The following is a 27,869-nucleotide window of genomic DNA, read 5'->3' as shown; positions in this document are numbered from 1 at the left end:
AAAGTGGGAAGCAATTTTCAAGATGCTCTTTTTCTGTGATACCTTCTTAAAACAATGAGACAAGAGCTAAAAGATACCTGTCATTTTTCCTAGTCTGGAACCAAGCCTCCTCCTTATTCCCATGATGTATTTACATTACTTCCATTTCTCAAAATCCGCCTGTCATTGTAAATACTCATTGTTTATCTTTTATGTTCAATCTGTTATTCACATGTATGGCTCTCAGAGAGTTGGAAGATCTTAAAGTTGGAGGGAGAGGACTTCTGGACTGAATAAGGCAGGCAGATCAACTCTCTGTATGTACTCCAGCAAAACCCTCAAAATTGGACAAGGCTGAATAATGATCAGGAAATCCAAAGAGCAACTACAGTAAGTGACTTTGGCTACCCTAAAATTGTAGAAACAGTCAGCTAGAAACCCAGGGGTTCTAGGGAAAGGACGGGATCCACTCTTCTGCCTTCAATTCTAAGGCAGAAGGTAAGGTTTTTTTTTTTTTTTAAGTAAGCAACTATATATACAAACCAGCTATATATAGAATGCAGAGGAATTAATTCAGAGAAGGAAAACATAAGACAGTTTCTTGCCAATATCTTTAAAATGTAGGACTTGGAATTTAACAGAATATTCTAGAAGTTGTTTTGTCTCCATCAGGGGAGAGTATATTGAGACTATTCCCTAACTTGATCCTCCCATTAGGAATCATTTCTCCTCCATTTGAATTTCCCTTTTTTTTTACACATTTGCATTCTTGCCTTCCTGATTCTTTATCTTGCCAACTAGTCTGTAACTCCATGGAGAGAGGAAATGATATGCAATTTATCTTTGTATTTTCTACACTATCTGCCTGGGTACAGTACCTTACATATTACTCAAATAATTTTACTGATGCTTTTTTTGTTAGCCATATCACTTGGTTGACTAATATTAAGCTTGCAGCAAACTAAAACTAAACCACTAAATATTTTTATTTTCCATAAGAAAAAGTCAGATTTCTACCATTCTATGTTTATGTATTTGAATTTTTTAAATGAAGTACAAGAATTTACATTTATTTTACATTTAATTTGTGCTTATTCCTATTAGATTTAATCTGGTTACTTTCTGCTTATGGTAAATTCTTATTTTGTTGCTATATATATTTTAAACCCTTACCTCCTGTCTTAGAATTGATACAAATATTGGTCCCAATGCAGAAGAGAGGTAAGGATGAGACAGTTGGGGTTAAGTGACTTGCCCATGGTCACACAGCTAAAAAGTGTCTGGGGCCAGATTGGAATCTAGGTCCTCCTGACTCCTTCCCATTTTCCCACCCCAAAATGGAAATAGTTTAAAAAAGGAAAAAAAAAAGCCTGCTGTAGTGTGTGCATACTCAAGCAAAACAAATTCTTACATTATACTATAGGTCTCATTTTGTAATCTGAGCCCATCTTTTTCAGGAGGTATTAGATTTTGCCAATGTTCTTTGGTATTGTTGTTAGTCTTTGTATCAATCGGTGTTTTTTAGGTCTTTCAAAGTTCTTTGATTTTTGTTCCCTTAGTTTTGATCACTTTGTATCAGTTCATATATGTCTTCTTAGGTTATCATTTTTTAAAATTTAATGACCAACCATTTTCCCCCCCTTCACGAAAAATTACCAAATTTTCAGGCACAATCAAGAAAACCAAATTCCTACTTTGGCCATGTCCAAAAATATATATCTCCTTCTGCATAGTCTCTCACCTCTGTGTCATGAAGTGGGTAGCATTCTTTATCAGTCCTCTGGAGTCATGGTTGATCATTGATCAGAGTTGTCTTTAATGATTGTTGACACAATATTGATGTTATAATAAGTGTATCATAAATATGTATAATTAAACATAAAAAATGTTATAATAATATTCTCTTGGTTTTGCTCATTTCACTTTGCATCAATTCATATGAATCTTCCCAAGTTTCTCAGAAACTATCTCTTCATTTCTTACAGCACAACAGTATTCCATTATCCATATACCATAATTTGTTCAAACATCCCCTAACTGATATGTACTCCATTAGTTTCCATTTGTTTGCCACTATGAAGAGAGCTGCTATAAAAGCTCATTGGTAGTTTGTGCAAACTTTTTCATATAATCAAAATTTTTCATTTTATTCTCTGTGATCAATCTACCTCTTATTTAGTCATAAATTATCACTCTCTCCATAGATCAGAAAGATGATTTCTTCTTTGTTCTTCTAATTTGTTTTTGGTGTGACTTTTTATTTCTAGGTCATATGTCCATTTGGAACCCATCTTGATATATAGTTTGAAGTGTGGGTTTAAACCACATTTCTATTGCTCTATTGCAAAAATGAATGATATAGAAATAGGTACCAAGTGATAATATTTGTATAATTCAGTGGAACTGCTTGTCAGCTCTGGGAGGGGGGAGGAAAGATGGGAGGGAAAAATAAATCATATAAACATGAAAAAATATTTAAAAATTATTTTAAAAAATAAAAAATAAGTAAACCACATTTCTTCTGGATTGCTTTTCAGTTTTCATAGTAGGTTTTGTCAAATAATGAGCTTGTGTATTGGTCTAAGCAAACACTAGACCTTGAACTTTTTGTTTGCTTTTTTATGTTGTATATTTGTACTGTTCCATTGATGAACCTCTCCATATATTAGCTAGTACCCAATTATTTTGATGATTGCTGCTTTGTGGTATTGTTTGAGATCTAATATTACTTTCTTCCTTTTTTTATCTGCCCTGGGATTCTTAACTTTTTATTCTTAGATACGTTTCTATTAATTTTTTTCTAGTTCTATAAAGTAATCCTTTGAAGCATCTGGTAGCACAGTGGAAACAATACTGAGCCCAGAGTCATGAAGTCCTGAGTTCATATTTGGCCTCAGATATTTATTAGCTGTGTGACCAAGCAAGTCACTTAACCTTTTCCTTTTCTCAACTGTAAAATGGGAATAAAAGCACCTACCTCCCAGGATAGTTGTAAGGAACAATCAAGATATTTATAAGAAAAAATGTGTCTAGCATAGTGTAATAAGCACCTAATAGGTACTACATAAATGTTTATTTCCTTTCCTGTTTTCTCTGAATAATTCAAGTAGGGTTGTAATTTTTATTATTTTGGTACGCCTGTGAGCAATTACTACTTCATTTATTTTGATCTGTCATTATTTCTACAAACTGTATTTTGTGATTGTATTTATGTAATTTCTATGTGTTTTTTGGGTGACAGTATCCCAAATCAATTATACCTTCTGTTGTTATTTAAATGGACATTCTTCTTTTTCTTCTTACCAGGCTTTATTGGTAATAAACAGAAATACTGATGATTTATGTGGATTTATTTGTTATCCTGCAACTTTGCCAAAGCTAATTGTTTCCATTTTCAGTTGACTCTATAGAGTTTTTTAAGTACAGTATCATTTCTTCTAAAAAAGTATTTAGTTTCTTAAGTTTTTTTCTTTAATTTCTTTTTCTAAGACAACATTAAGTGGAAATAATAACAATAGGCACCTTTGCTTTACCTCTGATCTTATTGGAAAGGACTCATAGCAATGGACATCTTTGCTCTACTTATGATCTTATTGGAAAGCACTCTTAGTTTATTCCCATAACATATATAGAGGTGGCTCTTGGATTTAGATACATTTTTGTCACTATTTTAGATACTATTTATGTTAAGAAATGTCCTTTTATTCCTATTTTCTTATGTGTGTGTGTGTGTGTGTTTTAATAGAAATGGATGTTGCATTTTATTTGAAGGGTTTTTTGTTTGTTTGTTTGTTTTGTATTTAGTCATGGGCATTGTCAAGTTCTGGATCTTTTAATCTTCTGGAGATCAAGACCAGGGCTGAAACCCACTCCTCTTCTGGGGTCTAATTCCTGATATTCGTTCTTCTGGGGATTAGTATTTGAATGACCACATTGAGGTCTTACTCCTCACTTGGAGGTTGTCTCCTATATCTCTCCTTTTTTAGGAATCAGAGTTGGCATAATAGAATCCTTTTCTTTGCCCTGGGAACTGATCCTGAAGTTCCCCACTTTCTAGGGAACAGAATCAGAGGGACAGCAATGCCTTTGTAGTCAGAGGCTGAGGCACGCAATAATCAGTGGATGAATTGTGTATTAGCAGGGGAGCAGGACTGCACTGCTTCTTCCTACTCCATCATCTTGGCTAGGCTCTTCCATATATTTCTTTGGCTATGTCCTCCTTTTGTTCCTCACCTGAACTACTGGTATTTATATTTCATTTTTGGAGCCTTCTATTTTTCCTAGATGTCTTTATTTTTTGTAGTGCCTAGTCATAGGTTCATGGTTATCTTTCCTCTGAGCTGATTTAAAAATGCCTTCCTTAAGTCTAGGCTATACTATGTTCAACTATCCGGGATTCCTTTCCTTCAGTTTTTATAAACGCTCTGATGGCCAGGTCACTTTCTCCCAGTGTAATTGCTTCAATACTACCATCATGTTTCTTGTAAGATAAAATTAAATCCAAAATAACAATGCCTTTTACTGCTTCTTCACATTTATAAGAAATGAGAGTCAGAAAGACATACTTTTATTACATGTTATGTTATTAGCAGATTGAGACTTTTCCAAAGTCTGGATAGCTGAAGGGCTCATCATAACTACATATTACCTCTTTGATAATCTTATAATCAATATTCTGAAAGCATCTTCTATAGCTTCCATCTAATTTGGTGGTCTGTGGTGTATCTCTACAATTTTATCATTTCAGTTTTTTTTTCTTTTCTTTCACCATGCTTTTACCCTTGGTTGATTCTAATAATAGCTAGATCTACATAGTACTTTCTGGCTTGCAAAGTACTTTGCAGATGTTATTCAATTCTTATAAAACATCCTGGGATAGGGCATACTATTATTATCCCCATTTCACAGATGAGAAAACTGAGGCACAGAAAGTTAAGTGACTTACTCAGGGTCATGAAGCTAGTGAGACTTGAATATTTGAACTCAGATCTTTCTGACTGTAAGCTCTGTGTTCTCTGCATTATGCCACCTATTCAGATGTATGATTTCTTGACTGAATGCTAATCCTTAATTCCTTCCATTAGATTTATTTCCTTTGAGCTACTTTCTTTGACCATATTTTAGTCATGAGTTTTCCCACCAACTCATAGCAATACTTATGAGATTATATTGACATCTTTATTTTAGAATTAATTTCAAGATCATTTTATTATTCATACTCTATGCATTGATATAGACATCTGAGGCCATATGTATTTTATCCTGATCCTTTTCAAGTCTAAAAATGACTGGGTATCTCATCTTTTAGTATTTTAAGTTGTGCTTGTCATCCTCCATATGATTTAGTTTTGCATCTTTTATTTGGGCATTTTTCATCTTTTCCTAAAATCCTTTTGACTAAATGAGTGATGAAACTGTTCCCAAACATTCTCAGTGTTCATTGGATTTACTGCTCAAGAGTCTTATCATTCAAAAGAATGTAAGGACTGTTCTATTTTTGTCTTTGTGCCTCTAGCATTTATCCTGGAGCCTAGTAAACTTAATGCTTAATGTCTTTATCAATAATATAATAAACCATAGTCCATAAAACCAAACCCTGTTTCTCGGATACTTACGTGTCTGTCTGTCTGTCTATCTATCTATCGATCTATCTATCTATCTTTCTGCCTGCCTGCCTGTCTGTCTGTCTGTCTGCCTGTCTGTCTATCTCTAATTTCTATCTCTAATGAGCTTTTCATCTCCCCTCTCCTTTGAAATTAAAATCCTCATCTTTAAAGTTCTTCATTTTTCTATAAGGACTTGAAAGTTACTAAGGATACTTTCTCAAGGTTTCTTCTAGTGGTTTCTACATCAATTGGCAGAAGGAGGTATATCTACTAGGTCTCGGTCAGCTGTCATGTGTCCATTCCGCACTCCAGGAAGACAGCACATTAATGGACTAACCAAGTCAGGTATACTTAATGTCCTCTTGACAGGAGTCACCATCAGTCAAGATGTGCATCTTCCTCTTGCTGTAACAGGAAAGCAACTTTTGTTGGAATCTTTCATTTCCTTTACTGTCCTGTGGCACATAGGATATGAAGCCTTCACAAATCTGAACCAGCTTCAATGAACTGAGCCTTATAGTTCCAGTGGTACAAAAAAATCTCCTTTTTCTATCATGCTCTTTCCCTCACCAACACTAAGTTTGATTGCCTGTGGGCTCCTGAGAGTACTTTTCTTTCTGGTTTTCTTCTTGGATGATTTCTTCTATCCTTTTTATGGACCTCTTCATCCTCTCTATTAAGATGAAGCATAAAGGTATTCTTCAAACCCATTGCCTTTGCCTCTCATTTGGAAAAGAGCTTGCAATTATAGCATACAATTGGAGACTACTTTAGGCAGGAAGAAAAATATAGTACTTACCCAACCGCAAATCACTAGAAACCTTTTCCGTTTCCATATGTCAAGTTCAACTCCTGTACCCTGTGACTAGCCCTCAGACCTCCTTCCAAATTGTCTTGGTCATAAATATTTCAGCAGATCATAGGTCCATCAGGAAAGAGAGACTTGGGATTTTATTTAATGTGACCTCAGTTTCCACCATCGGCAGGCTTTTATCCAGAAAGGCAAACTATGTCTAAGATGGAACAGACTCTGTTGGGACTCTGCTGGGGACTGTCCCGAGGAGTCATCCCATGGGAAAGCAGAGAGAAGTTACATGTAACTGAGATAGAAATACGTGTTAGGAGACCCAGATACCATTTCTCCATGAGCTCCTCTGGCATAGCATCAGAGGCTACCCTGAATCCCAGACCCTGTTCCCTTAGGAAGGTGGAAGTAAATATTTACAATACTTCCCTCCTCTCTATAGACTCATGGGTGGTCAGGTCTCCACATCCTGGTTCTACAGAGTGGATGGAGGCCCAAGTGTGGCTTTGGAGGTGAGGAGCTCTATTTTTTCAGACTACATAACTAGGAATGTGGCATTATGAACTGAACAGAGAGCAGAGTTCCAGTTCATAGGTAAGACCTATTTACAAGCACAGGATAAGTCACTCAATACATTTGAACTCACAAGTGCAGCTCACTTCCCCTTTCTCTGTACTGTGCAAAATAAGGAAGCAGGGCCCTTCCAGCTCTTCCATTTCATTGTTTTACTTGGCTGTCTGTCTTTGATGAAGCAGCTAGATGGCTCAGTGAATAAAGTGCTGGGCCTGGAGTCAGGAAGACCTGAATTAAAATCCAGCCTTCAAACAATTAGCTGGGTGATTTTGGGCAAGTCACTTAATTCCTTTGCCTTAGGGAATAGATCTAAGCTATAGTCAGAAGACTTGAGTTCAAATCTAGCTTTGGATACTGAATGTGTGACTCTGGACCACTCCAGTATCTTTGTGAAGAAAACTCCATTGACAGTATTGGTATGCTATGATAGTCCATGGGGTTACAAAGGCTGAACAACTATGTGTTGGATACTATCCCCAGAGCCCTGGACAAAATACTAATGACCAATAATGGAAGCATTTTCATTTCTTTATTAATATAGAAAAGGACCCCAAGGTAAGTGGGCTAGTATAAAGCACTGGGTACTAATATTACTGAAATACCTGGTTAAAAAAAAAAAGGATGTGTGTGATTGGATAGATGGGAAATACTGTGGATTAGGTGGCTAGTCTCAGCCACATGGCCTACCACTCAGGAGAGGACTTACAGCAATGCCCCATGGACACGGGAAGTCGATAGATCAGTCTCTGTGCTGATGACAGGTTGGCATGGGCGCCCCAGTGGCTCCAGGGGTTTGGGTTGGGGCTGATAGCTGGTGACAAGATTCTCTTAATACCAGGGGAGTTGAGCCATGGGAGAAGAGTTGAAATCTTTGCCCTCATCTCCACCAGGGATCACCTTTTATCCATGAGGGGGCTTCAATGCCCAAGGCACGAAGGGAGACTCTAAGGCCTCCCAGTGAATAGTCAGGAGGGGGCAGCACAACACTGGGCTTAATCTATGGTTTATTATCAGCCGAAGCTTGAGTTTATATGGCAGCTGGAGTGGCTTAATTCTCCAAGAATACAAAATCTGGAGATCTGTAGGGTGGCATGAAGTCTCAGAGGGCCTGGGCCTAGTCCCAGCTTTGCCACCAACAGAAGTCATTTAGGCCTTCATTTCCTCCAGGATATTCCCAAGGGAATAAGGATTCTGTCAGGCCTCTGTGGGGAAATAGCAATAGTCGTGGGAAATTCCCAATCTTGCCAGTTTCTCCCCCCACCCTTGACACATGATGTATAGAGAGAGCAGAGTACATGAAGACATCTCTGAGTTTATATAACACTTAAAAACCAACTCATTGCTAACACTTTGGCATGAGAATGGGATGGGAACTCAAGGCCGCTGCTGCCCCTCATCTCCAGGATGTGGACAGGAGGGGCTGTTCATCATTGTCCTGCCCCACCGCTAAGAAGAATATGTGACTCTGCCTAGGCGACGGTAAGGAGAGAGGGAGATGAGGGCTGAATCTTGGTGCTCTTTTCTCCTTCCTCCAAGGGTGGCAAGCTCAGTCGATTGACTCACAGATCTCTTCCACCACAGAATTGAAGATGTGTGGTTGGTCCGCGTAGACGTGGTGTGAGGCACCCTCAATAGCCTATAGGAAGGAGAAATAATCAGGAGTGGGAGGGGGGAAATCCTCCCAGAGGGTGAAAAAGTTCTAGTATAATTAAATTCTTTCTACTTGTAATCGATTCCTCTTTAAATTCTATTGCTTACTCCCCTCACAGAACTTGGAGAGCACCTAGAGGAGCTAAGCCACCATATATTTCTCCAAGTTCCATTTTTCAAGCCCATATCAATCCCACCTTTTTTTTTTAAACCCTTACCTTCCGTCTTGGAATCAATATTGTGTATTGGCTCCAAGGCAGAAGAGTGGTAAGGGCTAGGCAATGGGGGTCAAGTGACTTGCCCAGGATCACACAGCTGGGAAGTGTCTGAGGCCAGATTTGAACCTAGGACCTCCCGTCTCTAGGCCTGGCTCTCAATTCACTGAGCTACCCAGCTGCCCCCTCAATCCCACCTTTGCGCTGGCTTTCTCTACTTATGTATAGAAACCTAGAACCCACAGTGAGATTCATCCCATTCAAACAGGTTTAATAGGGATAGTAAATGGAATAGATAAATAGAAAAGGAAAGGTAGAATTTCCAGTAGCCACCCTCATCAATATTGATAAAAACTACAGCATGAAACACTGGGGGAATATGAAGAGAATACAAACATAAACATGGTCCTAGTTGGACCTAGCTAGGCCTGAGCCTTTTGGTTGATCTCTCCACTCATCTGTTTCCCAACCTCTTTCGAGTGCCAGCAAAAATCTTACCCGGGGGCAGCTGGGTGTCTCAGAGGATTGAGAGTCAGGCCCAGAGATGGGAGGTCCTGGGTTCAAACACTTCCTAGCTGTGTGATCCTGGGCAAGTCACTTGACCCCCATTGCCTAGCCCTTACCACTCTTCTGCCTTGGAGCCAATACACAGTATTGATTCCAAGACAGAAGGTAAGGGTTAAAAAAAAAAATCTCACCCAGCTCCTTATCCCTCTTCATGGCGGTGCATTTCTTCTATTGATTATATCCAATTTATCTTGCTTATTTTTTCATAGTTGTTGCATTTCAACTTCTCCATTAGACTATGAACTCCTTGAGAGCTGAGACTCTCTTTTGTCTCTCTTTATATTCTCAGAATTTTGCATGATGTCTGGCACATAGCAGGTCCTAATGCTTGTTGACTGACCAATTTAAACTCTTTAATCCTGGCACTAAGAAAAATTTCATAGGCTGTGTAACACACCCACTTGCTCTACTTACTGTCCCTCACCAGCTAAGTCAATAGACATCTTTTTTCTTCTTTACCTCACAGATGTTCTCATCCACCCTAGAGTTGTATAACATCTGATTTTGAGCTTACATTATTTTTTAAATCTCTATTATCCCCCATTCTGCATGAACTTACCACATCTCGGACATAGGAGCCTGGCCTTCTAAGTTTTACTTTCTCTCCAGTGCTAGTATCTATCCAGGTATTGGCTCCATAGATCATGGTAATAGGCACGTCTTTCCGAATTAGGTGGATTCGCTCCAGCATGGGGCGCCGGGCCCAACCGAAGGACTCCATCATAGCTTTGAATGCTGTTTCACCACTGGCAATTGAAATAAGTTTGAAGTATATTAGCTACCCAGATCTTCATCTACCCAACCAAAAAATTGTAGATTAATGGTTTCCTAGAGCAGTTAGGTGGCTCCGGTGGATTGAGAGCCAGACCCAGGGACAGGAGGCCAAATCTGGTGTCAAACACTTCCTGGCTGTGTGATCGTATGCAATTAACCCCAATTGTCTTAGCTTTTACCACCCTTCTGCCTTGGAACTGACATTTAGAATTGATTCTAAAATGGGGAAAAAAAGATTAATGGCTTCTTTAGTCATAAGAGATCAAGAATTAGAGAAGTCTGCCTGGAACTTCAACTGCCTAGAGCATCTTTGTATCCTTTTTGATATTATCTTTTTATCTATATTGAGGACCCAAATGTATGGAAAAAATAAAATTATTGAGGTCCATGTTATAAGACATGCACTTGGACACAATAATAAACTTCCTGACAGTAAACTATGGGGAGAGATTATTGAGAGGCAAAAAATAAGATTTTTTTTAAAAGGAGCCACTTACTCAACTTGAGTAGTAATTGGTACTAAGTGAGAAGTATCAAATTTATTTTGCCATTTGACTATCTTCTCAAAAGAGCTAACTGGCAAACTCTCTCACATAGCGATTTGCAAGATTGGAAAGGGCACCATCTTGGCTAGTTTAAAAAACTCTTATTTAGAAGCAGGAAACTGGATTGGATCTCTGGAGGCTAATGTGTGGCTGAGACATAGAATCCTAGGACTTAAAGAGTGTCAAGGGAGCTTAGTGGTTATCTGGTTGTTAACAAAAACAAGGGGGAGCTAGGTGGTTCAATGGATAGAGAGCAGGCCTAGAGATGGGAGGTTGTGGATTCAAATATGACTTCAATTAAATCTTTCCTGGCTATGTAACCCTGTGTAGATTCCAATTGAATGACCACCTCTTCTGCCTTGGAACTGATACCTGTATTGATTCCAAGACAAAAAGTAAAGATTTTTAAAACAACCCCCCACCTAACCCAATCTCTCTCTATATAGGGTTCCATCCCTACCCCCTCTTTTAGAGGTTCCTGTTCCTTTGCTAAGCAAAGAGATCTAAGGAGCATTATATCTGATACTTTCAGGAACTGGTTATTACACAGTTACTGACAATGTTATAATCACATGTTTTCCTGAGAAAGGGAAAGTATTCGTAGCCTCAAAAAGGGACTTGATATAGCACAATAATCAAAATTTGGAGGACAGAGGAGGATTTTATAGTGCACGGAGAAATCTCCCATCCATAACAAAACTACCCCTTCTTCTCTTCTTCATTGTGTAAAGCTACCAGGCTTTGAAGGGTAGCTAGCTGGGCAGGGTATGGTCAGTGGCCTGAGGCCTGATGAGTGACATCAGAAACAGGGCTTGGGGAAAAGCTGGGAGTCTAAGGTGGAAGTCCTGGTTCTGTTTTTCTGTTAAGCAATCTGGTACTTTTCTATTGCCTGGGCTGAGTCCACTTGGTATGTGTGACAAGAGCAGACCAATATCTTCTAAAGCCCCTTTTAAACCCGATGATTCCATGGCTTACTCTAACCCCTTCATTTCATAGACAAACTGAGACTTTCCAAGGAGCAAAGATGCTGCAGCATTTGGGGGGAAGGAGCTCTGTATGGAAATGCATTTCAGGATTCACCTATAATGTTCACTGAGTTTCCCACGAGGTAAGCAAGGGCCCTCCTTATCCCAGGTTCAGTACAAGAGACTGATGACATGTTCTAAGAATAAATAATTGAAACCTGCTACCAAATTCTGACCTGTTGAGTTATCTGCCTGGGTCCAGGAAGGGGCTGGATAGACAGGCAGCCTTGTACAGTTACTTTAAAAAATGTGTCCAAGAATAAATAATTTCTCTGCTGTTACTAAGGATCTTTTAAAGAATGTTGTCATCAGTCCTTGTGATACTCTTTTTGAGGAAAGGGAGAAAGGAATACAGAATTTTTTACAGTGGAAGAAACCGAGCTGGGGAGGTAGATAGCACTTCCCAAGTCACAGAGCAGAGCTGGGGCCTTGGGACTTCTAGAGCAAGAGCTAACTCACCTGGGATGCTGGGCGTTACAGTGGTAGATATACTCTGATATTGTGTCATCATCAAAGAAATCAGCAAATTTTTGCTTAAAGTCTGGACGGAATCGCTGCACCAGGCCAGGCCCTAAGAGGGAGGAAAAGGGGAAAAGAGGTGCTGGGTACCAGAAGTAGAATTGGATGGTAGATACCTCAAAAGCTGGGCTCAGATTATTAGCACAAGATGGGGGGCAATGGAAAGGGCAGTGGTCTGGAGTCAGAAGGGCTAAGCTGGAGTACAGGCTCTGACACTACTAGTCACATGATTCTGGGCAGGTCACTTGCCCATGTTGCACCTCAATTTCCTTATTTATGAGAACAGGATAATACTTGTACACTTCTCTCACAAGACAGTGGTGAAGAAAGTAATTTTCAAACTTTAAAACAGTATACAAATATGGAATTATTCACCTTTTGAGAGCTGAGCCTGTGATCTCTCAAAGAGGAGGGTCCTGTCTAGGTGGAGCAGTCAGGCGAATAAGAGATGGGGAACTGAATGCTCAGACTTGTGCTTAGGCATCACTCAGTGTTCTGCCATTGCATGGGGTTTGGTTTATTTTATAGCTTCAGTGAGTATATGCTTTTCTGGCACACAATCATTTTTCAACATACATGTTTCCACAGAACCTAATAACAGACGCGAAGCCTAAGGAGATAGTCAACAATCAACAAAATATTGTTGCTAAGTGCAGGGTCAAAGGGTAGAATCAACATGACTCATATAGGTTGGGGAATTCAGAGCACAGATTTTCCAGAAGTTTTTATGCCTAGAAAAGGGGGTCCTATCTAAGTGGGTATATAAGAATCCTTAGGTTTAATTTTGTAAGTGGGATCTTCTGGTAATATTCTGGGGGGACAGAGTGGGACATCTGTATTAACCCTGCAAGAATGTTGCTCTCATCTATTTTTCCTGGGGCTAAGTAAGAATAATAATCATAGCAATTCCAATAATTAGGGGTTGTTAATAAGGAGCATCACTTGGGGGGGGGGGGGTTCCAGTGGATGTTTCCATCTATCCTGGGGGCTGCTTTGCAGTCCCCAGTTTCCACATGTAACTGTGTCAAACAGCGTGGTCTTTGATGGCTCCTGGCATTCACCAATAAACAAGAAGGAACATATATTGAGCTGATTATAAAGTTGTAAGAATAATTTTTAAAAAGAAAAGAGAATGAAGCGAAGATATGACCGGCCCTTCTGAAGTATGACTTCATCCATGCTGCCACCACCACTGATAGCTTACATTGCAATAAAGCTTCTCCACGACAGGCCTGAGAGATGATTAGTTTAAGTATTCATTCTCCAGCACTGGGTGGCACAGTGGATAGAACTCTAGGTCTGAAGTGAGGAGTTCAAATCTGACTTCAGATACTTCCTAGCTGTGTAACCCTGAGCAAGTCACCTAAGCACAGTCTGCCTCAGTTTCTTTCATTATAAAATGGAGATGATATCTGTACCTATCTCCCAGGGTTGTTGTGAAGACCAAATGAGATATTTATAAAATACTTAGCCTGGTGCCTGGTACAAATTAGGAATCTTCCCTCTCTTATCCTTTTTACAAATGGGGAAACCAAGTCATTTAGCACTGTGCTTGGCACATAGTAAATACTTAAATGCTTGCTGACTTGACTAGAGAAAGTTTTCCTAAGATTATATATGGTGCTACTGAGCAGCAAAGCCAAGACTCAAACTCAGACTATACTTTTTTTAGTGGTTTTAGAGTTTATATTTTCAGGACATAAGATTTGTAAAGTCTTTTACATATATTATTCTTATTTGAACCTCACTACAATCCTGTAATAACAAACCTCACCTACCAGTGAGGTAGGTGCAAATATTTTTACAGATGGGAAAACTGAGCCTAAAAAGAGTTTAAGAGACTTGCTCAGAATCAAAATAGTGTCAGAGATAGGACTGAAGCCAATGTCTTCCCAATTCCAAACTTCCTCTTCCTCCTCCTCCTCCCTCCTTCCCCCACTTCCCCATTCTCTTGATAGTAGCCTCCACATTGCATCTTTTTGGTGCTACTCCTTTAAGTTGCTAATTTTTGGCCTTTAGTCATAAACTTGTAGGAAAGAAAGTGTCTCTTAATTAGAACTGGAATAGTCGACTGCCAAGATACATGGAGTTGCCTTTATATCACTAGAACAGCTACAGTATTCAGCAAAAATGCAAGGTTTCCAGGAAATCATTCTATTCAAAAGTTTTCAACTTCTATATACATTGTATGCTTGAAAAGAAAGTATTACTCAATATTATATATTGCTATTCTCCCACATACAACTCTTTCCTCAGCTATTTCCCACACATGAAATTCAATTTTTCTATCTGTCTAAAGCAAAGCATGAGACTAACTGACTCCATTATCCTATTGATCACCCAAGATTTTAAGATCTCTGAAAAAGCACAAGGTTTCAAAACTGGAATCAGTCTTAAGGCTGATGATTCAGTCCAATTTCCTCCTTTTTAGAGATATGAAAACTGAAGACCAAAGAAGTTATGGGATATGCCCAAGGTCACACAATAAATAGACCCTCCACTTCTAAGATCTCTTCTCAACTCCTGCTATCTTTTCACTTCGAGGAAATAACAAAATAAATTCTCTTCCTTGGTAATAGAGAAAGGAGGGAGCAGTGTCTTTCTGGTTTCTCTAGTGATGAAAAATGGACCTGTGATTTTAGGGGTAGAGGGAAATCTCAGATTGGGAAACTCCCTCTACAAATGCAATTATTCTACAGCTTATGGTTTTAGAAAGTGGCTAAAGTGAGAACAGTTCTTGAACATTTTGGTCTCAGGGCCTCTTTACCTACTAAAAAAATTATTAAGGACTCCCCCAAAGGGATTGTTTATATGAGTTATACCTCTCGATATTTACTATATTAGAAAGTAAAATAGTATTATTAAGAAAATAGTCGAACTTTCAGATCCTCTGAAAGGGCCTCAGGAATCTACAGGATGGACCATGCTTTGAGAACCACTGGCTTAGGGGCAGTTTTGTTACTGTGAGGTCACACTTGAACACCAGGTTCACTGCTCTCTCCAAACCACCATAAGGACAAAGGCAGGGACATTGCCTCAGGTCCAGTGACTTACTTTAGAAGATTCTGCTGCTTTTACTCTCAACTATCCTGGGGACAAAAGGTACTGGAGTTCCCAATACACAATTATTTGTACCCTTGGCCAAACACAGAAGTGCTAGCAGAGACATCGGGATTGGGAATGAACAGAAAGGTACCTGTTTCACAAATTCTGAGGACTATCAGAATATGACTGTAGACTCCATCCACCCATTCTTTCCTCTCTGTCTTTTGTCATTTTCATGAGATCCAGAACTATTTTGTTCCTCTTAGAGGTAGCTTGGCCTAGTGAATAGAGCGCTTGCTTTTGAGCCAGAAAGATGTTAGTTCAAGTTCTGCCTAGGTGACCCTGAGTAAGATGATTAATCCACTCAGTGCTCCAGCTCAGTGGTGTCAAACTTAAATAGAAACAGGGACCATTGACCCATCCATAAGGATTCCTTTTAGGCTACTGCACATTGGTTTTAATATCTATTTTATTGTATTGTTAAATATTTCCCAATTATATTTTAATCTAGTTCAGATCACACTTGCCAGTATCGTGGGCTGAATATAACCCATGGGCTGCATGTGACCCTTCAACACTAGGCAACTCTCAGAGAAGACTCTAGCAGAGAAAATGCATGTGTGGTGGGAGCTTCCTCATCTGGGATTTCCCTTCACCAATGAAGTAACAGGCCTAGTCTCTAGCTATAGAGAATATAAGAGATACCCCTCTTTTTTTCTCATCTATCCACATGGATACTTCAAACACTCCATCTAGACTCAAAGGACTAGGTTACAATCTCTACCATGACTCCTGTGTGACCATGGGCTTCTGTTTCCTCATCTGTAAAATGAAGAGGGTTGGACCAGATGGCTTCTGAGATCACTTCCTGCAGGAAGTCTATATGATCCTATTAGAAATCCAGGCTTTTCTTTGGCTATACAACTAATTCTGCTTTCTCTGTTCCTTGCAGATGAAGGTATCTCCCCAAAGATGGAGGCCACAGGAATCTTGGACCTTAGATAAGAGACAAGATTCAGCTCAACAGTGAAAAATGGTGATACTACTGAGTCCCCAGGATTATTCTCCCTGGGTATTAGGTGGTGGGTTCAGTAGATTTTGAGAGCCAGGCCTAGAGATGGGATTGGATTTAAATCTGGCCTCAGACACTTCCTAGCTATGTGACCCTGAACAAGTCACTTAACCCCCATCGCCAAGCCCTTACCACTCTTCTGCCTTGAAACCAATACATAGTATTGATTTTAAGATGGAAGGGAAAGGGTTTAAAAAAAATAATAAACTAAGGGTGGTGGCATGGAGGTTGCAGAAATAGATGGGATGCATTCAGGAAAATAATTTCTTCTTTTGTAAGTTAACTTACCCCAGGGTCCAGCCACCCTTAAGACAGCTAAAGGATTGGAACGACCCAGGACAGAGGCAACAGCCTTCACCCAAGTTGGGGGTGTCCGGATTTCACTGGGGTCAGTCGGTCGAAGAGGGAAACCCCATGGATCCACCAAGATGAGGTGTCTGACTCTATATTAAGATATAGAGAAAAGACAATGATTAATAGCTCACAGGTATGAGAATCCCTACATGTCCTCAGAAGGAGGAAGAAAGAACTGAAGGAGATTAAGATAGTGTCCAAGACTGGGAAGCTCTTGTTAATTCAACAGTCCAGCAAATGAGACTTGCTGTTCCTCAGACATTGCATTCCATCTCGTGTCTGCCTTTGTACAGGCTGAATCTTAGTCCAAGAACCCACTCCCTTACCTCTTTCTCGTCATTCCTCACGTCCTCCAAAGCTCGGCTCAGATCCCACCTCCTACACAAGGTTTTCCCTCCTTCCCACCAGAAAAACTTTCTATATATGTTGTATCCACTAATAGGTCTCCCCCTACAAAATGTCAGCTCCTTGAGGGGAGAGACTTTGTGTTTGTTCTCCTGACACCTAGCACAGTGCCCTGCATTTAATAAATGCTGACTGACGAGCAGAGTGGGGCTTATTGTCCCTTACCTTTCAGGATACTTGATAGAGTAAGATGTTGCGAGGAATCCTCCTAAGCTGTGCCCCAGGAGGATCATTTTGTGGATACCCATAGTCTCCCTCCAGGTCTCGATAGAGGCCACAAACTCATCCTCGGCACCTTGGGCATCCCGGGGAAAGATTGGCCTTGAGCTTCTCCCAAAGCCCAGCAAGTCGAAGGTGTGCACCGTGCGCCGAGTACTCAGTGAGTCCATGTTTAGGATCCAGAGACCCACACCACCCCCAAAGCCATGCACCATCACCAAGGGCGTGCGGTCCTCCAACTCTGGGCTCACTGTAACGGTCCAGATCTTGTTATGATTCGGGAGGGACACATAGCGGGCCAAGAACTTATTCTGGAGACCTAAGGAGAGTGGGAGTCCAGGGAAAATGAATTGTCTTTCCACAGATATTACAGCCTTGGCTACCATACTTTATTCAAAAGAGTAAAAATAACCCTCACTTCCTGACTCAGAATTGAAACTAAGGGGGAAGCTAGGTAGCAGTGGATAGCGCCAGGCCTAGAGATGAGAGGTCCTGGGTTCAAATCTGGTCTCAGATTTTTAAAAATCAGTTCTAAGGCAGAAGAGCAGCAAGGGCTAGGTAATTAGGAGTTAAATAACTTGCCCAGGGTCATATAGCCAGGATGAATCTGAGGCCAGATTTGAACCCAGGTCTTTCTGACTCTGGCCTGGCACTCTATTCACTGCCCCCACCACATACTCTTAACCACTTTCCATCCTGAACCTTTGACACTATTGAAGTTCCTGGCATGCCTTTCTATGCTGCCCTGTCTCCCTAGACAGAAAAATTAAATAACTTCTGGCATCAATATAAACTGAAACATCTCCCCCTGTCCAAACCTTAATTCCTCATTGGCCCTAACCAAAAAGCAATAAAAGGCTATTTCCATTCCTTCTCAGAATGGTCTGCTTGGTTTCCTTCGGGCTGGTCCCATGGCCAGTACAGATGTGCTTGGCTGGCTTAGAAGTATTCCTAGCAGCTAGGAGAGCCTCTCCATTAGTTGGCAGGTACATACAGGGCTTCACTTTGGTACCCCAGTTTGCTTGGGTTCTGGTGGCTGAGATTCCTGGATATCCTAACAGCTGGGGGTAGGGTGGGGTTGGATTTTTAATTCTGGAACACAGCCTAGCAATGAAGGAGTAGAATGATGTCATGTGTTCATTGTGAGGAATCTAGGTCTGGAAAGAGGACTTGGTTTTACTACCCAAAGAGATGTAAAGCAGAAGATGGGAGTTGGGGAGGACGGGTTGGGGGGGGGGTGAGACCAGCCTGAAGCCAGAGGTTACAGCTTTAGATGGACCTCGAGGTCAGGGACCTTCTTTTGTCTCTTTGTATACCTCAAACTTAGGCCAGGGCCTATGACGCTTTTGTTGTCTTTCTGTCCTGTCTAAGCCCCTTTTGGGGTTTTCTTGGCCAAGGTACTACAGTGGTTTGCCATTTCCTTCTCCAGCTCATGTTATAGATGAGGAAATTAAGACCAACAGGGTTAAGTTAAGACTTGCCCAAGGTCATGCAGCTAGAAAGTATCTGAGGCCAGATTTGAACACAGGAAGATGAGTCTTCCTAATTCTAGGCCCAGCAGTCTTATGGATTATGCCTGACTAACTTAATTACTTTACTAATTAATGACTGACTAACAGTTATAGGGTTTGCTTAGGTCAATAAATGACATGGAAGTGATACCTAGGCCAGCCTTGGGAGATCTGGCAGATGGGAAGTTGTAATTTAGAGGCACAAGAAAGTCAAAATAGCAGAACCTATAGCATGTGACTATGTGTAGCTAAGGGAATTTACTCTTTCCATATGACACTGGCCTTGAGAACAAGTCCTAACAGGCCAAAACAGCTATGGGAACCAGATAAATGCTGGTGCCTGATAGGAGAGATGAGAAATAGTCACGTGCGTGTCACTGAGTATGTTGGAGAAGTAAAGGTAGGATGTGTATTTTTTCTGGATGTATATATGTATATATGATCAGAAAAAGGAAGTGTGCCAGTAATGTAGTAAGAGAGAGTGATGGATTGGTATCTATCTAAAGTTAGAGGCACCAGAAAAAAGTCTCCAATGTTTTATGTAGATACATGAAAGATACAAAAAAATGAGGCCATTAATGAGTCCCTCATTATATTTATTGTCCCCTCAATATATTTATTGAAGGATTAAAGTAAAAGAAAGTAGGGAGAGTTGAAGGAACTTCTAGGAGGGCTGGGCTAGGACAAGTTGAAGAACCACTGTTATAAGGGATCCATCCCTTGTTCATTACCCTATCCGCTGGCTTGCCCACAGTGAATCTAGACCATGAATCTGCCATACATCCTTGTTGGGGAAACCCCTGAGGATGGTAGATCTTGGCTACTTACACTGTAGAATCCTGGACTCCACATTCTTCAGCTGAGACATTGAAGTAGGACACCACGTAGGTAGCCAGCTACTCAGCCAGCTTTGAGGCCTGGGATGGGAAAGAGACATAGATGCATAGTGACCACAATAGAAGGGAAACATGGATTCATTCAGCCTTACTGATAGCCACTCAATATTTATCAGCCAACAAATGTCTCCCTGCCTGACCTCCCCCAGCTCATTTGTGCCAAATCCTTGCAGTCAACACTTTTCTGTTTAACTGTTCTCCTTGGGTTAGTGGCTATTTACAACAACACACACTACTAATACTGTTTACATGCAGAAAATGTCACTCACCTATATTCAAAGAGACCAAGAAATTGATCAGAAACTTTTTTTTTCGTGATCCTTGATGATGACCTTCACTAAGCAGGCTAAATTATCATGAGGTCTGCCAGTTTTTCCAGAGTAGCAGGCCTGGATTTCTCTCTCCCTTTCTGTTCCTAAAAATATGATCCCCAGAAATCGCCAGCAAATGTCCAATTTCCTTGTGTGTGTGAGTTCAACGTTGAACTCTGCAGTTGGGATGCAGAGGAGCAAGAGGGTAGGGTAGGAGTTGGGAGAACTGGCTCCAATTTTTGGCTCTGGCTCCCTGGATATAGATAGACAAGTCACTTCTTTCCTCTGTGGTTTGGTTTCCAAATTACAGAATTGAGGAGTAAAAGCCTCTACTTCTCATGGGTGCAATGGAGATAGGAAATAATTGACCTTATTTTCTCTTAATGTATAGGAGACTGGTTCCTTCTCCCTCTTATATTTTCTTATGCTTTCTAGAACTCTGGACTTGAGGGAAGAATTCCAGGTGGGTAGAGTAAACTTCCTTTTCCCAATGTAAGCCACTAGCAGATTTTCCTTATAATGGGGCTGTCTCAATCAGTGTCTGCCAAGATGGTAACCCCTTTTACAAAATTCTGACTCCTGGATGGATTGGAAAAAGCCAATTGGTCTAGCCTCCATCTTTCAAGGCAATATGGTAGTCAACATAGATTCAGGTTAGTAGCACTAAGATAACCCTCTGATGCTTGTTGCAAGATGGAAATGACCCTTTGTGTCTATGATTTGAGAAATAGCCTAGCACTAGAAGCCATCAAATGAAGATCTTTCATTGACTAAGGCATTCTGGAATGGCTGCAATCTGTACAGAGGAAGCAGTACTTAACAGATAAAGCTATCAAGTATGGGAGAAAAAGCTCTGGATTAAGAGCCATGAACTCTGGCTTCTATTCCTAGCTCTTCTACTAATTTGCTGTGCAATGTTGGGCATACATGTTTACCTCTATAGGCCTAATTATTTTTAAACCTATAAATTCCATTTTATAATCAATAGAAAGTATTGGTTCCAAGACAGATGAACAGTAAGGGCTAGGCAACAGGAGTGAAGTAACTTGCCCAGGATCACACTGCTAGGAAGTGTTAGACCTGATTTGAACCTAGGACCTTCCTGTCTCCAGGCCTAGTTATTTATGAATGATGGTACCAGAACAGATGAACTCTAAGGTCCCTGCTAATTTTAAGATTCTTCTACTATTCTAGGTGAAGGAAGAATATTTGACCTGAGAGAAGATCTGATGGATATATAGAGAGAAGGACACCATACTGGCTGTGTGACCCAACTCAAGACATTCAAGCTCTAGGAAACTTCCTAAGACTATACAGGGTTGGCAGATCTACAGGGTCAGAGTTTAGAGAAAAGATTATATTATTTTCTTGACTGTGTATTTGGAATTTTCTTCACCTGAGAGCTCCCTATACCAGATGAAATGATTCTATTCCCTAATCCTTGGTTTTCATAGGGTAGAACTAAATTTTGGCTCAACGTATTGAAGAAACTTAGAATAATTTGATTTCTTCAAAAGCAGAATAATCATGAAAGCTATCTTCAGGGCCTTCAAGTGGAAGTTAAGTGACCACTTATCATAGAGGTTATAGAAAAGATTCCTGGCCAGATATACATTATATTTGATGTTCTCTGAGGCCCCCGTTCCACCTCTTGAGATTTTAACCACCCTGAGAGAGTACCCCAAAGAATGCTGTCTTCTGCTTTGGCAAAGCTGACATGTGACTTGTCTGGTGGTTCCAAGATGCTACAGTGTCTTCTTGATTTTCACAACAATCTTGTGAACACCATATTGCAAGTATGATTGTCTCCATTAAAAAAAAAATCCTTACCTTCAATCTTAGAATCAATACTTATACTATCTATTATACTACTAAGTATGGATTCTAACATAGAAGTGCAGTAAAGGCCAGGCTGTTGGGGTTAAGTGACTTGCCCAGGGTCACATAGCTAGGATATGTCTGAGGTCAAATTTGAACCCCCGTCCTACCAACTCTATGCCTAGTACTCTTTCCACTGTGCTATATTATTTAGATGTCCAATTGTCTCCATTTTACAAATAAACTCAAGTTGAGACAGGTTAAATAATTTGCCTAAAGTTACATAGCAGTGAGTCCAGGACTGAACTTAGTTTTAGTTTCAAAACTTCTGACCCTGCCAGAAACTTCTGGGCTTTTTCAGTTACCTGAAACTGGCCTGGGACTACAAACATAGGTCATCTTTTTTTTTTCCCTAAAAACCTTTATCCTTTGTCTTTGAATCAATATCATGTATTGGCTCCAAGGCAGACGAGTGGTAAAGGCCAGGCAATGGGAGTTAAATGACTTGTCCAGGGTCACCTAGCTAGGAAGTGTCTGAGGCCAAAGTGAAACCCAGGATACCTCCTGTCTCAGGTCTGTCTATCCACTGAGCAACCTAACTTACCTACCCCCAAACAGGTTGTCTTTTAATTGTACCCTGTATACCTCTAGATACAATCCTAATTTGTTCATTGAAAAGCATGTCTCTAAAACATTTTGTACCCACACCACCTGTGGCTCCCTGTTGGCTACAGAATTGAGTTCATGATTTGGCTCCAACATACTTTTCCAGCCTTGTCTCCCACTACTGTGACCCTATACATAGCTAGCCTATGCTCCAGCAAAACTGGACTACTAGTTGTGTGTTGCATATGTTGAGTTTCTTCCTTCTATTACTCATAGAGTGTGCCCCAAACTTCCCTCTCCTATGTCCTTTACTTGTCCTTCCATCGATGATCTAGATAGATCTAGAATGGAGGGGATATTAGAGACCATCTAGCCTAACCCTTTCATTTTTGCAGATGAAGAAACAGAGGGTCAAGGATGTTAGGAAGTCTTTTGGGGTTACATGGATTATAAGCATCAGAAGCAGGATTTGAAGCTAGGACCTCTGATTTCGGCATCAACTCTTTCTGTGGTAACATATAACTTCCAATCAGTTCCACCTCCTCCTCAAAACCCTGTCCACAATGATCTTTTCTTTTCTTCCTCAGGTACTCCTCACTGTCTGTACCACTTACTGGCAATGATGTATTTCTAAACATTTTTTTAGTGTATGCCTTATCTCTAGATTGCCATTTGTGTGTTTTGGCTAGCTAAGCCTGGCTTGGGACTAGAACACGGGCTGCCTGTTATTTGTTTGTTTATTTTTAAACCCTTACTTTTCATCTTGGAATCAATACTAAATATTGGTTCCAAGGCAGAAGAGTAAGGGCTAGGTGGCTGGATCTGATATATTGTCTTTTAATTGCACCCTGAGCATCTTTGAAGCTAGGAACTTTATCTTATACTCTTATCCTTAAAAAACTTGAAACATGGTATTCATTATTCAATAAATCTATTTAAATTTAGAACTTTAAAAGGTCACTAAATGGGGGCATCTAGATGCTCAGTAAATAGAGCCAGACCTGGGTTCAAATTTGACCTTAGATACTTTCTATAATTATATGACTATGGGCAAGTTACTTAACTCCAACAGCCTACCCCTTACCACTCTTCTATCTCTTCTATCTTGGAACCTATTTTAAGACAGAAGGTGGTTTAAAATTTTTTTCTTAATTCATTAAATGAACATGGATAAAAATTCCCAAAAGGGAGAGGTCATTTGTTAACTATGTGTAGGCCCTGTACTAAGTATCTTACAAATAACATTTCATTTAATCCTCACAACAACCCTGAAAGAGAAGTGCTATTATCTCTACTGTACAACTTGCCCAGGTTCACACAGTTATTAAGTGAGGAGTTCACTTTTGAACTCAAGTCTTCCTGATCCAAGGCCCAGTACCCTAGCAAATATATATGTATGTATATATAGTTGCCTCTACTTCTAAAAATCACATTATCTAAAAAACTTGAAATGGGTGACCTAATGAGGGTAGCCCTCACTGGAAGTGGCCAAGACTTATTGATGGTGATTTTTTAGAGGAGATTTCTGAATGAAATGGGAGGGTAGATATGCCACATATTATTCTTAAGCACATTGTTTTATTTGGGTTTTCATTTCCAGATATTGCTTAATCTGTTTGGGTTTTTGTTTCCTCACCTATAAAATTAAAGAATTAAAGATAATTTTATAAATACTACTAGTTGACATTTGTATAAGACTTTAAAGAATATCTCTTTTTTTTTAGTTGTGTCTTACTCTTCCTGATCCCATGTCATGTAGGATACTGGAGTGGTTTGCCATTTCCTTCTCCAGTGGATTCTTTTTCTGTCAGGCAATTGGGGGTTAAATTACTTGCCCACTGTCTCATATTTAGGAAATTGTCTGAGGCTAGTTTTGAATTCAGATCTTCCTACCTCCAGATCCAGTGCTCTTAACCACTGAGTCACAGTGGCCTCTACAGAAGTATTTACATAATCTCAATTTAAGACATTCTCACAACAACCCCGTGCAATGAGTGAAATTATTATCCTCATTTTACAGGTGAGACTCGGGATGGTTAGAGAGAGAGAGCCAGCTAAGAAGTGGCAGAGTTAGGCCTCAAACTCAGGGCTTCTGATTTCAGCCCTGCTGGATTATGAATCTACAAAGAGGCTTTCTACTTAGAAAGCTAGGCCCTGGGAAGATTTCTTAGAGCTGAAGGAAGGCAATTCTTCTCCCCTTTTTTTTTTCTACAGAGGATCTAAAAAGAAGGAACAGATCCACCCGAAACCAGAGGTGGTGAACATGGGCTCCACACCCATGTACCCATGTAAGGGAGGCACAGTTAGCTGCTGAGTCATTCTGGAAAACAGCACTTGTTACTTGGTCTTAGGGAAGAAGGCTTAGGCAACAACTCTGGAACTCCAAACTTGATTGCAGAGGAAATGAAACCACTGGAACTCTAAATTCAAGAGGATAATTATCACCCATTTCTAAGAGGAAGCTAGGCTCTTGCTTGGGAAAGAACCAAATGGATCCCATAATACCCTGCTTCTGAATCCTTCCAGCTCAGAAAAACTCTCCATTCTTTCCAAAACTCTAACCTATTCAGCTGAAGGATGTACATTCTCCCCAGCACCCTTCACTATAGGGTTCTCGGGGCACGCTAGAGATCATTCCTTGGGCAAGTTAAATTAAGCTCCCCCACTCTCCCAACTCCAGCCCAAACCCTATCCCACATCCACCCATCTTCCAGAAAACCACAGGCATGTATAGCTAATGACTCGGAGGTAGGAGTTTCCCAGACCCCTCAGCAGCAGGGATCTTAGCAACAACAGGGGGATAAAAAAAAGACAAGCTAAATGTCAGAAACACAACTTTCAGCAAAGCGGCCGTCCCTCTCACCCGCATCCCTTCTCAGTTTAGGACAAGAAACCCGGGCCCTCTCCCTGCTGTAGCAAGATCGAAACGAGAGAATGCCAAAATAACAGGCCTCAGCATCAGAGGATCCTAAATATCTGACCACGGAAAAAGAAAGAGAAAGAGACAGACAGGGAAATTAACTCACTGCTGCTCCAGATCATCGGCCATAGTAAACAAGCCTATCTGGCTAGGAGCGAGACAGCCTATCCCTTCTCATGACAGTACAACGCTGACCTCGGAGAACATTGGATAACAAAGTGGGGCGTGGTCAGAGGGGCTGGGAAGCGAAAGATGGAGCAATCAGAAAGGGGGGCGGGGCAAAGGGGATTGTGAATGGAGTGGCTGGGGTGGAGGTGGGAATGGGGAATTGCAGGAGTGGGCGGGGAGGGATTAAGAAGGAATATTCTTGAATTTCCGTAGACGGTACAGGCAAACGCCTTTCCCAGGGTCCCACTTTGGGGGCATTTAGAGTAGCCTCAGTAGCCTCCGGGCTGAGATTCCCTTTAAGATTTGCGGAGGGAGAGGAGAATAACTAAAGAAGGCGTAAACCATTTTTGAAGGTAATGCTATCTCCATCCTACTCTATTGTACATAGTCCCGAGAAGAGGAACCTACCTCAGGCTACTAAGAACCTTCTGGTTAATCTTTTTTTTTTTTTTTAAACTCATTTCTTTTTTCTTTTTTCAATTACACGTCCTTCAGATTTATCTTCTGTTTCTTCTTTGACCTTGATTTTCATTTTATCTAAACGACACCAGAGCATTGTGTTTTAAGGCACAATGCCTAAGAAGATGAAAAATGATGATTTTACAATCTGATAAAAGGTGGAGGGATAGTTCAACACAAATATTGTATAAGGCAAAATATGATAAGGCAAAGGAGGAGATTCAGTCAAAATGTTTTTTAAAAATGGAGAGGGGAGAGAGAGAGATCACCTTTATCTGGGGAGTTCAGGGAAGGCTCTTCAAATGGACAGAAGGCTTTCAAAAGGTTAAAGGTGTAGAGAGCCTGTGTTCTAAGAAGGGAGTCCAGGGAGTACAGGATGTTTTTTAGTGGTTTTCAGTCTTGTCTGACTCATGGGGACCCCATTTGGGGTTTTCTTGGCAAAGATACTGGAGTAGTTTGCCATTTCCTTCTCTGGGGCATTTTACAGATGAGGAAATTAAGGCACACAGAGTTAAATGACTTACACAGGTTCACACAGCTAGGCAGTGTCTCAGGCCAGTTTAGAATTTAGGAAGATGTGTCCCTGACTCTAGATTGGGTACTAGGTTAACAACTAGGTATCAGCCAACCCAGCTAACAGTCCAGTTGGAATACACCAGTCATTCAATCAATAAGCATTTACTTTGTCAAGCATCTACTAGTGTCAGACACTGTGCTGTGTTCTTGGAAATACAAAGACCAAAATAAAAGCCCTTGCCCTCAATTTTAGGTTTTCTTGGGGGAAATATGCATGTATAGTCAAAGGATATGCTGGAACCAGCTCTATCAGGTCCTGAAAGCTGGTTGTTAAATTTTCAGTATGAGCATTTTACACCTAGGAAACTCACAAAAAAAAATTAGGTACTTGATAAGATGGTCTTGTACACTGTCTACTCTAGGCTTAAGAAAGTGATAAAAAGGGACAGCTAGGTGGCATAGTAGTTATAGATAGAGCATCAGCCCTGGAGTTGGAAGGTCCTGGGTTCAAATTTAGCCTCACACTTCCTACCTATTCGATCATTTAACCCCTATTGCTTAGCTCTTACTGCTCTTTTGTTTTAGACAGAAGGTAAAGGTTAAAAAAAACTGAAGAAAATATTAATGCAGATTAAATTTCAAAGTATGTCCTGTTTTGGTAAACATTAATTGGTTGGGGAGGGCCCTTCCTTAGAAGTATTTACAAAATATATACAAGGTAACTGGGGATGGAGAAAGGAGGTTCTGGTCTCCAAGCCTAGAACTCCTCCTCCCTGCTGCCTTGGCTACCAGTGCAAAGAGTGTGGAGATGAAGTGTAATTTGTGGGGGACAAAAGAAGGCAAGTTTGGCTGGATTGTAGAGAGTATGGAGGTGGGTAACCTATAAAGCTGGGTTGCTAAATTGGGGCCAGGTTGTGAATAATGGATTTAAATACTAAATTGAAATGTTTTATAAACAGGGAGCTATTTATAGTTTATTGAGTTTTATTCAATTTATTAAACAGGGGAGTGACATGGTCAGACTTTCACATTAAAAGGAATATTAATTTGGCAATTTGTGGCAGATCAGTTAGGACATAGCAAGAATTCAGGTCAGAGAGGTGATGAGGGCATCAATCTAGGAAGCTGCTATGGTGACTAGAGAGAGAAAAGAAAGTGGGGAAGAAAGATGGGGGAAGAGTAATGTTGTGAAGATCCTGAATGTTTTTACTCACCCAGTTTAATTCTTGACTCTTGGGATTTCTTCAAGTCCCTAGACTGGTACTTTGCCCCCCCCCTCCCCCCAGCTTCCCCTTCTGTTTATTAAGTACC

The 27,869-nt window shown here is 40.4% G+C and overlaps 1 protein-coding gene and 1 long non-coding RNA gene across 6 annotated transcripts; one reads left to right on the top strand and one right to left on the bottom strand.

The window, feature by feature from the left end:
- Positions 1–16,668, top strand: LOC103097834 (uncharacterized). Its single transcript, XR_008914841.1, has 3 exons — positions 1–369; positions 11,711–11,822; positions 16,256–16,668. It is a non-coding gene; the product is annotated as an uncharacterized LOC103097834 (long non-coding RNA).
- ABHD4 (abhydrolase domain containing 4, N-acyl phospholipase B) lies at positions 7,474–27,869 on the bottom strand. Of its 5 annotated transcripts, none has more exons than XM_056810015.1 (8): positions 27,773–27,852; positions 25,992–26,120; positions 19,693–19,781; positions 17,300–17,672; positions 16,664–16,818; positions 12,199–12,310; positions 9,955–10,141; positions 7,474–8,599 (listed from the first exon to the last, which is right to left on the bottom strand). In XM_056810015.1, the coding sequence occupies exons 2-8, from the start codon at positions 26,042–26,044 to the stop codon at positions 8,510–8,512; spliced, it is 1,059 nt and encodes a 352-aa protein (XP_056665993.1). In that variant the 5' UTR covers positions 26,045–26,120; positions 27,773–27,852; the 3' UTR covers positions 7,474–8,509. The 5 variants fall into 5 exon arrangements, with proteins under 5 accessions (XP_056665993.1, XP_007479853.1, XP_056665994.1 ...); XM_007479791.2 differs by lacking the exon at positions 27,773–27,852 and adding an exon at positions 20,030–20,324 and having other exon boundaries at positions 25,992–26,138; XM_056810016.1 differs by lacking the exon at positions 27,773–27,852 and adding an exon at positions 20,030–20,650 and having other exon boundaries at positions 25,992–26,137.

This window comes from Monodelphis domestica, chromosome 1 (assembly GCF_027887165.1).
Source record: "Monodelphis domestica isolate mMonDom1 chromosome 1, mMonDom1.pri, whole genome shotgun sequence".
NCBI classification, from domain to species: Eukaryota; Metazoa; Chordata; class Mammalia; order Didelphimorphia; family Didelphidae; genus Monodelphis; species Monodelphis domestica.
Note: the sequence above shows the minus strand (reverse complement) of the source record. Positions and strands in the feature narration are given on the sequence as shown.